The following is a 10,687-nucleotide window of genomic DNA, read 5'->3' as shown; positions in this document are numbered from 1 at the left end:
ATCAGCCGCCCAGACCTCTTTTCTCTTCTTCTCATCTTTGTTCGACGACTGTTTCTGTCGTCCTTCTCTTTTGTCGAACCTTTTCCCGTCCGACTGTTTTCCCGTACTACAAAGATCAGTCGCCTGTATATAGGCTTCCGCTTCAATCAAGGCCTCTTGAAGAGTCGCCACCCTCTTTCGAACCAAATCAAATTTGAATGTCGACCGTCTTTGAGGCCTCTGAAAAGTCAGTATAGGCTACCTCATCCGGTAACCCTTGAATCTGTATTCTCATCAGGTTAAACCGCCTGATGTAAGAACGAAGCCCCTCCTTCTCACCCTGCTGAATCGTTCCTAAATCAAGGGTCGTCTTCTTCGCAGGTATGTTCATGGCAAAGTTGGAGGTGAATAAGTAAGCAAGCGTCCTGAAGTTATTCACACAACCAGTCGGCAGGTTGCCGAACCATTGTTGTGCGATTCCTTTGAGAGTCGCTGGAAAACACTTGCACCAAGTGGGATCATCCAACCCTTGAAGGTACATCAGGTTGGTGAATGCCATCAAATGGTCTTCTGGGTTAGTAGTGCCGTCATAGGCGCCTACTAATACATTTTTCACTTTGGCCGGCTGAGCGGCTTCAGTAATTTCCTTGGAGAAGGCCGACGGCTGTTCCCCAAGTCTAAGCAACCGTAGCTGCCAGTCCATAGGTTGGACATTCTTTGTTGCATGCCCTCCAAACAGAGGTGGCTGCAAAAAATATTGTTGTTGCGGTACAAATGGTAAGTTTGGTACCGCCTGGTCACTATGAAAGCCGGACTGACGGGAGGTACCGCCTGACTGACTCTCATGATGCGACTGAGTATACCTCATTGAGGTATTGCGTAGACTGTCTTGGAAGTCTGAAGTAGAGGCCGACTCTGACAATCGGTCATTCTTCTTCTGCTCTAGCAATAGCCGAGCATCTGTGTATGTTTTCTTCGACCCGTCCGCCTGAATATGACGAACAGGTTTCCTCTTTCCTGGAGTAGGAAAGCGGTACTTTGTGAAATCAAGGACAAGCGGCTCCCACTTCCTAGAGTTAGGATGAGGGGTCGCCTCTCGCCCTTGAACAGGCTTCCTCTTCCCTGAAGAGGAAGGTTTCTTAGCCGACTGCTCCTTAGCCAGAGCAGGCGGCTTCTTGTTGAGAAACTCTTGAATCTCTCCCTTGAAGCCCCTCATGAAGGTCATGAGTTCGTTTCTTGTAATGGGAGCAGACCCATCAGCCGGCTGCTGCTGAACAGGCGGTGCGCCGGCTGGATCACTGAGTCCAGTTTGAAGATCTTCCCGTTCTCTCCTTTCGGTATGACGGGTGCGTCGGGCCCTTAGGGTCCCGTCTGAAGCTGTGTGAGCTTCAACTTCAAATTCTTCCTCAGTATCATGGTCCGACTGAACTTGAGGGTCGTCCAGGGGACGCCTCTCTTAAGGAGTCGGTACAGACGTGGATGCCATCTCAGAAGTACTCTCCCCACAGACGGCGCCAAAATGTTTCGGGGTTTTCTGATGTCCTGCGGGAGAGTTACAATTCTGAGACTGGAACCGGACGCCTGTACCTGCAAAACAAACGGATGCTCCGGACGATTGGAGATCCGCCTCCGACGGTCAAGTTAGTACTTGATTAAGGAGTAATTAATGCGGAAATAAAAGTAATTGGGTCTCTCTAGGTGAGAGTGTTAAATGTGCGTAATCTCCCTTAATGAGGATTAATGGGCATATTTATATGCCTTGGGATGCGTGCCAGTACTAGGTTTAGGTTAAACCTAAGGCTGACTGGGTCTCCCACAATGATTGGGCCTTGTTGGCCGGTTTTCCCATTTGACATGGGTGGACACGTGTCACATTGCAATTGGTCCAAGGAGGACGAATCTCTTGATGACACGTGGCAGACTCCTATTGGCCTACATGAAGGACACGTGGTGAAACCTGGATGGCCCACGTGTCGGATGTTGATTGGTGGATAAAAATCCCCTAATCAAGTAGTATATTGACTCAACGAGGCAATGATGCTATACGTGTAGCTGTGGCTCCATTAGATTGTTCAAGGGCCAATTAAAAACATAAATAATTATCTTTTTGCCCTAATTATCAGACCACTTTGCCCAATCCTATCATATAATTATACCAATGTCACATTCATTGGCCCCATTATTACCTTTTTGCTTTTGATTATGCTCCTCTCATATTTCTTCATTCCTTTCCTTCTAGGGTTAGCTCTTCTTCTTGGTTTTCTTTTTTATATGGCAAGATCTAGATTTTGCAAAGATAGCTACCTAGCTCTTTGTTGTGGTACTTAGCTTATCCTAAACGCAGTTTTTATATACTTTCCCTTTTTTTCCTTATTTTTTTTTTCCAAACCCGTTAACTAACTTAATTTTTTTCTTTTCCATGTTTATAATTATGAATTAATTAATCATAGGAGCCGATTAAAAAAAAACATGGTGAGATCAAGAATACAGATCAAGAAGATAGAAAATATAGCAGCAAGGCAAGTAACATTTTCAAAGAGGAGAAAAGGTTTTATTAAGAAAGCTCAAGAACTTTCAACTCTTTGTGATGCTGAAATTGCTCTCATTGTCTTCTCTTCTTCTGACAAACTCTATGAATTCTCCACTTCAAGGTTTAATTTTTCTCTCTCTCTCCTTCCTTTTATAGTAATTTTTTTTTTAAAATTTTTATTTTATGATTTGCATTTTCATCTATATTTTTGTCTGAAATTGAATTTTTATGTTTATATTCTTAATAAAAATTAAAATAAGAAAAAGATCATGAAATGGAGTAGTTGAAGAGGAAAGTAAAAGTTCAAAAAACTTCAGGAAAATCTGGGAAAAATCAGAATTTATGATTTGAACTAATGTGTATACAGTAGGATATCTAGAAATGAAGCTAGCTAATCTAAGTTTATTTATTTATTTTTTAATTTAATAAATCCGTACAAGCTAGCCTATTTTTCTACAGTACAAAATCTGAGGATGGATTTGAATCTTCACCTATTACAATTGATGAATTAAGGAGAGAAAAAGGAAAAAAGATCAGATTTTTATTTTTTTTTTCTTTTGATAACTATGATGTAATTATGGCTGTAAATTTTTTTTATTAAAGATTACATTCACTTCATCTTATTTTAGAAACTTATTTCTTGTTGTTGAAATCATATTAGTATATATATATATATATATATATATATATATATATATATATATATATATATATATATATATATATATATATACGGGGAGGTTCCGCTGAAAACAGAGCTTATGGTGAAAACTAAAAACAAGCAATCTTAGCCATTGAATGTTCACTAGATCATCTGATGGTGTGAAACAACCTAGAGGTCACTATATACAAAAATAAGGTCATTATATCAAGTTATATTAATTTTGATGACACTTACACCGAGGTCACTATATATAGAAATAAGGTAACTATATCAATTTTTACAATATTTACTTTGAGATCACTATATACAAAAATAGGGTAATTATATCAATTTTGACTACATTTACATAAAGGTCACTATATGCAAAAATAAGGTAACTACATCAATTTACAGAGGCCACTATATATAAAAATAACGAAGGTCACTATATATAAAAATTAGGTAATTATATCAATTTTGACAACATTGACCACATTGATATAGAAGTCACTATTTACAAAAATAAGGTAACTATCATCAGATAACTTCTCTTTCTCCTCCTTGTCATCCTACTGCTCCTTATCATAAGATAACTTCCTGCTCATTAAAATTTACACTAAGAAAATAATTAGCTATTATTAATTTTGACTAAATCACACTATGAACTACCAAAAATCAATTAACAACTAGAGCAATCAATGTGAGTAATCAATTAACTAAAATTGATCCAATGCGACAAACTTTAGATTAAACTTTAGATCCACCTGCTGCCTATATATAGCTTCATGGTACTGAATGATGAGCTTCTCTTCTTGTTCTGTGAATTCTTCATGCTTAAGGTCAGGCCTCAGGTAGTTAGTACACCTAAGCCTGTAACTCTTACCACGTCTATTAAGTCCTATAAAAACAACTAATTCATTAATATGCATAAACCCTTGATAATTAGTAAAAGAGAACAACAAAAACCTAAGCAAAAAACAAAGCATATTATTTAGATCTTAAAACACAGCATGAGCTGATAATGACATATAACGACATTAGCCATTTACTGCATAACACAGGGTGTTGTTACTCACAGTAAGATTTTTACTCGCCTCTATCATGTACCCCTCTCACAGCTCCTAAGGGGAACTGTTGGAATCACAATAAATTAATGTTGATTAAATCACTTTTCATAATATGGTGATCCCATAAACATGGTGATTCTATAAACAAACTGAACAAGAGAATTTTGGATCCAATCTTAAATCAATCTACTGTAATACCAAACTATGTACAGTAAATCAACTCACTTCAATTAATTGTCACAACATCACCAAAGGGTTAAAAAAAACAACACTCCAATTAAGCGCGAGTTTGTAATTATCAACCAAATTTACAAAATCAACATTAACAAATCATACATTTTCTGACCTAAATCAAACATTTAGAATTTCTAAAAAAATAGTCATCACTGAAACTCAAATCTCTCATATACAGAGACAAATCAACATTAAAACAATCAAAACTCTAGATTAAAAAATCAAAGATCTAAAAATCGAAAAACAAATCAATGATTCAGACAAAAAAAAAATCATTAATTTCAATTGAACAAAAGTAAAATCCAAAAACAAAACAATTGGACAATAATTCATCACTTAATTAAACAAACAGAACCTCATATATGAAGAAATTATAGTAATTAAACAAATTATAGAACAAATTGTTGTAATTACAGTGTCAGAGGAGAGAGAAAGCGAAAGAGAGAGAATACCAAAGAGAAGATGAGCTGCGAGAGTGGCCATGGTGAAGGAGGCGAGAAGGACGAGGAGCGAGAAAGCGAAGAAGCGGAGGACGAAGACGTCGACGATGGAGGTAACAACGGGAAGAAATCGGTGAGAAAGGCGGCTGATGCTGGTGTTGCTGTGGTAGAGGTGGTGGTGGCGCCGCCGTTGATTCGCCATGGGCGCCAGAAAAAAGCTTCAACAACACTGAAAAAATCATGAAAGCTATAGATCTTCTTCTACTTAGATCTCTGTCTCATCTTTCGGCGCTTCCTCTTCAATCTCCTCATACGCTTCTTCTTCCACTGCAAAAATCAATCAAATCAACAAGTTGAACTTCAAATTAGTTAACAATGGTGGAAAAACTCGACTGAACCGAACAAATCAATGAAATTAAGGAAAAAACTAAAATTAATCGATTAGTAAAACAGGAAATCGAACTAAATTGAACAAAATCGAACAGAAAATCGCAAAATCAAACAAAATCGAACAAAATTGATGAAAATTTCAGAAACCTTAAAACCTCAAATCATGCAAAATATAGCGAAATTAACACAAAGAACTCACCTGATAATAGATCGTAGAGCTGAAAAATTGCTGAAAATCAAAGTAATTGAAGCTGAATTTGAAAAAAGTAGCGTGAAAATTGGGGAAAAAAATGTCGAGAAATTAGGAGAGAGAAAGTAAGAGAGTGGAGGAAGAAGAAAATAACGGAGGAGAGAGAAATTGTTTTCGTGGGAGGAGAGAGAAAATTAGTATATAAACGTTAGACGTCATCCGCTAGATTATAATCTACGGCTAGGATGAATCGTTTTCAGTTTTCACCCTAACATTTGTTTTCACATGATCCATACTCTCTATATATATATATATATATATATATATATATATATATATATATATATATATATATATATATATATATATACCAAAAAGAATCATGTAAGTAAGACTAGAAACATTCAGACCGGAAAGATTGATTTTGATCCAACCAAACCAAAACCGTTTAGGCGTTTTACACTAGATCTTGAAAGATTTGATTAGGCTATAAGTAATACATTGTTTAAGGTGAAAAAAGCCGAGCTAAATAGGGATGAATATTTATAGATAAGTTTAAATAGATTAAATAAGGTATAGTCAAATTTTAGAGGTTAAAAAAAAGTATAAATAAGATCAGATAAGTCAAATCAGCGAAGATAATACTTCACATCTTTGTACAGACCGGAGTAGTCAAAATGTGCACAAGCACAACCATTTCTGTTTGTAGAAACATAAATGAATACAGTACTCGATACTGACTCCGGTGTATAGCTTTAACGATTTTGATCTTTGTTCCGAAAATAAGGGTGACTCGAGTAATTCAAAGGTATATGAGACACACAGAAAAACTTCCTGATGATGAGCAGCTTGATCCTTATCCTGTGTTTTTGGAGGATGATTGTGCTGTTGTAAGCAAGGAAGTTGAAGTCAAAAGGCAAGAGTTAAGGTATTTCTTCCTATATTTTGCTCTTAGTGTCTTAGATCAACATTGCACATTTGTGTTTAACGTTTGTTTATTGACAGACAGTTGAAAGGAGAAGATCTAGAAGGGTTAGGTTTTGAAGAACTTGTTAAGGTTGAGAGACAAATTGAGAAAGCTTTTACTCGTGTTCGTCGAATGAAGGTTGGTAAGCTAGCTAGTGAATTTCTCCCTTCACTGCACAATACAGTACATGATTTCTGGTGATCAATTGTTTTTTCTTCGGTGATATATTTAAATACGCTATAAAGTCTAACAATATCCAACTCGCTAGCTTGTATACAAAGTAGAGCAATTCGATTAAAGTTGATTATTTGTGACTTTGTAAAGCCTAAAAAAAAGAGACTTGAATAAACTTCTTGACTAATTGTTTGTGTTGTTTTCTTAACACTTTAGCATAGTTAATTGATTTAGCAGTTTAACATTTTTAATAAGTATGGAATAGTTGATTAGCTTAAGCTTAAGTGTATAGACTAAAGAAAGACTAAGAATAAATAATTGCATTTTTTTTTTTCCGAATTATTTCATTTTTTCATTCCAATTGTTGCGCGTTTTATTAATAATGATGGCAATTTGTTTTTCTATGATAATTAAGCTTGTTATTCCTTATATATTATTGTTATTGATTATAGGATGACAAGTGTTTAGGGTAAAAATTACTCGTGACAAATGGACCAATCCGGACCTGCCACGTGTCCACCACGTGGGCCAATCAGCGTCCGCCATTTGTCACCCTAAGAGGTCCAACATGGACTAATCAGGCCACGCCACGTGGCCTCCCATATGCCAAATAGGCAAAATGGCCACCAAGGCCCAAAGTCCGAGAGAAGCCCAATTTGCCCTGGTTAACCTAAACCTAAAATTGGCACGCTTCTCAAGACTATAAATACTTAATTAATCCTCATTAAAGGGGATTCAGCAGAATGACTCTCACCTAGAGAAAACCAAAACACATTGATCACTCCTCCCCTAGAGGAACCAGATCTCCCACCTTTACTTTCCGCAATTATCACTCCTCAAACAAGTACTAACTTGACCGTTGGAGGCGGAGCTCCCACCACAAGGAGTCTCCGTTGTTTTGCAGGTACAGGCGCAAGGATACCAGTCCCGGAATTGTAACTCCCCCGCAGGACATCAGAAAACCCCGAAACATTTTGGCGCCGTCTGTGGGGAGAGTACTTTCGAGATGGCATCACAGTCTGTACCGATTCTAAGTGACAAGCGTCCCATGGACGACCCCCTAGTTCAGTCGGACCAGGACACCGACAATGAAATCGATGTCGAGACTCACACGACCCCCGACGGGTCCCTTAGAGTTCGACGTACCCGTCCCACCGCCTGAGCATCAACAGGCGATCGAGGGGTCTGCTCCTGTTACCAGGAACGAACTCATGTCTTTCATGAGAGGTTTCAAGGGAGAAATCCAGGAGCTAATCAAAAAGAGAACGCCTGTTCCCGCAAAGGAACAGTCGGCCAGAACGTCCTCCCACCCCGGGAGAACTAGACTTGTTAAGGATCGTGTGGCGACCCCCTAGCCAAAGCCTGGGGTAAGGCAGTCGCCAGTGATCGACTAAACAAAGTATCACTTCCCTTCACAAGGGAAGAGAAAGCCCATCCGTTATGTTCAACCGGACGAGTCAAAGAGAACATTCTCTGATGCTCGAATGTTGCTGGAGCAGAAGAAGAATGACCGACTATCAGAGTCGGCCTCTACGTCTGATTTTCAAGACAGTCTCCACCATACCTCCATGAGGTATTCAAAATCTAACCATGAGAGTCAGACAGGCGGCACTCACCCTCACAAAAGTGTGCTAACACTCACAGGGTACAACCGACATAGTTCTTGCCCATGCTAAATTAATAGACCAGGCGGCAATATAAGCAGTCGGCCAGGTCTAACCAACCCCGATTAAAGTTACATGCGCCTAGCATGACACTCAATGGTTACAGCCGGTAGAAGACCAGCCTCCGAGCATCCGGCCAGGCGGCCAAGTACTGCATGCGTCATACGAACAAATGTTGGGAGTCGGATGGTCAAGCTTGTAGGCTGGTATAATTATTAAATCATTATTATGATTTTACAAAAAAAAATAAAAAAAATAAAAGAAGGTATGCAAAGTTAGGCCGCCTAATACCACCTTGTATATGTATACAACGTAGGTAAACATGGAATCAAGCGCTGACTACTTCATATCATTACGTGAGAAGCACATTGCTAGCCACACGTCACTTAGACCAACTAGGTGGCAAAGTCCCATGTGATCATAACAAGGAGGCGGCTCTTCAAGTGACAAGGCACAATACCAAGGGTATATAAACCAAGGCATGTGTCGTATAACATGGAGACCAAACAAGACTTACATGATCATAACCGTCGCCCACTAAACACTCAGCTTTTGAAACGATTCGCAAATGCTAGGTGGAGTAATGGCCCTTATGCTTCTTGAACAAACCGACACCCAGGCTTCGTTCTTCAAAGCTAGTAGGCGGAAATCGGCTCCAACTCAGCCACAAAGCAGTCGGCCTACTAGCTCTAAAATAGCCGGAACTCTTTAATGAGGGCCATAGACGCTAGCATACAATCGACTCTCAAAACGTTGTGAGCATTACACCCTTGAAGCCGAAAATGGATACTTAAGGCACCTCTCATAGTTCTCAAACTAATCAAAGTATCATCCAACATCACCTTTGCCAAACTTTTCTTGACATAGCACAAGCAATCGGCGTCAAGATGGTATTTTTAACCAGCCGGCCAATATATGTTGTTGCTATGGTTGAATATGCGCATGCTACTACTGCTCTTCATACTTGCATAGGTAGTGGAAAGCTTGCCTAAACATGCAAATTTGGTGAACACGATGCCAGCTACTAACACGAATAGTTTCGATGCAAGTGTGGTATGAGCAGGCGGCAAGTGGGAGAACAACAGGTGCTCATGTAAAGAAACAAGAACACCCCATGAGCAGTCGGTTGGTGCAACGCATCCGGCCATGCTAACGATGAAATGCAAACAAACGGCAATCTATGCAGCTGCTAAACATTCGGTCCTTCACTATTAAACCTGAACGTTACGGAACAGCCATCTCCAATTCAGTCCCAGCTAGAGGCACTAAAACAGCCGGCCTTCACAATGGTTTTGTTAAATGCATCCAGTCGCTAAAAACAGCCGGCCTAGTATCAGCCAACTAGGCGGCAGTAATGATTAAATCAGGTGGCCCTTGCAACCAAAGCAATGATTAAACGGCTAGTCATGTAAAAACAAGCGGCACCCTATTGAGGATTGTCAATTGTTTCCGTTGCAATTACCGTGAGGAAGCTCTTACCCAAGGTGAATCTTAATTACTGAGTAAATTCTGGAAGAAGTCGTTTGTGAGCTTCTAACCAGGCGGACTTCTCCTCATGCCAAGCATCTGTTTGATATAGGCGGCATCAAAGGCTGCAAGCAATACATCCGGCCAGCTCCATATATGCTCACCCAACATTTATAATGCCATATGTATTTCAATTCAAATGAAACTTTTTCCAGCTTGCATCATATGCGGGTCAACTAGTGGATCTTGGTCTGGCTGAAACAAAACCGAAAACCAGCCGTAAAAAACAAGAGTTAGGTGCATGAATAGCAGCCGGCCATCTCTACGCAACATTAGTTAGCTCTTGATAAAACATCCGGCACTCTCAGCATTTGAGAGCAGGCGACATTATAGAGTTAGTCGGCATTCGGTCAGCCAAACAGTCGGTGCTCGTCGAGGGTAGCCTTGAAAAACCGGCTATATGTATTTAAAGCAAGAATGCTGTGAATAATTACACAATCACAAGTGCTCCTCAAGATTACAGCCGGCCATACCCAAAAAAACCATTGTGCTCGGTTTACTTGAGGTTCAAAAACGGCCCCGGCATGCGAGCATCTATGATCTTTGCTATTGTGATAAGACCAACCTGCTCTATATGATGTTTTATCATGGTATAACCGCATGGTTTTTGCTCAAAAATATAATGCCAAGTATACTTGATACAAATGAGTTTGGTTCCAGCTTGATCTTCCAAAAGTAAACAGCCAACATACTCGCACATATAAACCTCAAACCTCAAGGCCTGCCGAGAGGAGTAGCGCTTGGCTCGTAGTAATATAATCGGCCATGAGAGTGAATGCTTAAACTTGTTCATGTGCTAATTCTCTTATTGTGAAAGCTGGGCATTGGCGTCTCGCCCAAGAAAGCAGGCGGCTAAATGGCAGCCGGCCTAGTCCCAGCCAC

General features: G+C 39.5%; 1 protein-coding gene across 1 annotated transcript; it reads left to right on the top strand.

The window, feature by feature from the left end:
• Positions 1-2,172: 2,172 nt before the first annotated feature.
• On the top strand, positions 2,173-6,713 carry LOC110740083 (MADS-box protein AGL24-like). Its single transcript, XM_021920578.1, has 4 exons — positions 2,173-2,299; positions 2,430-2,630; positions 6,261-6,401; positions 6,479-6,713. The coding sequence occupies exons 2-4, from the start codon at positions 2,449-2,451 to the stop codon at positions 6,639-6,641; spliced, it is 486 nt and encodes a 161-aa protein (XP_021776270.1). The 5' UTR covers positions 2,173-2,299; positions 2,430-2,448; the 3' UTR covers positions 6,642-6,713.
• The last annotated feature ends 3,974 nt before the right edge of the window (positions 6,714-10,687 follow it).

The sequence above is a fragment of the Chenopodium quinoa genome, unplaced genomic scaffold (assembly GCF_001683475.1).
Source record: "Chenopodium quinoa cultivar QQ74 unplaced genomic scaffold, ASM168347v1, whole genome shotgun sequence".
Taxonomy (NCBI): domain Eukaryota; kingdom Viridiplantae; phylum Streptophyta; class Magnoliopsida; order Caryophyllales; family Amaranthaceae; genus Chenopodium; species Chenopodium quinoa.
The sequence above is the reverse complement of the archived record's forward strand: the minus strand, read 5'-3'. Positions and strand labels throughout refer to the sequence as shown.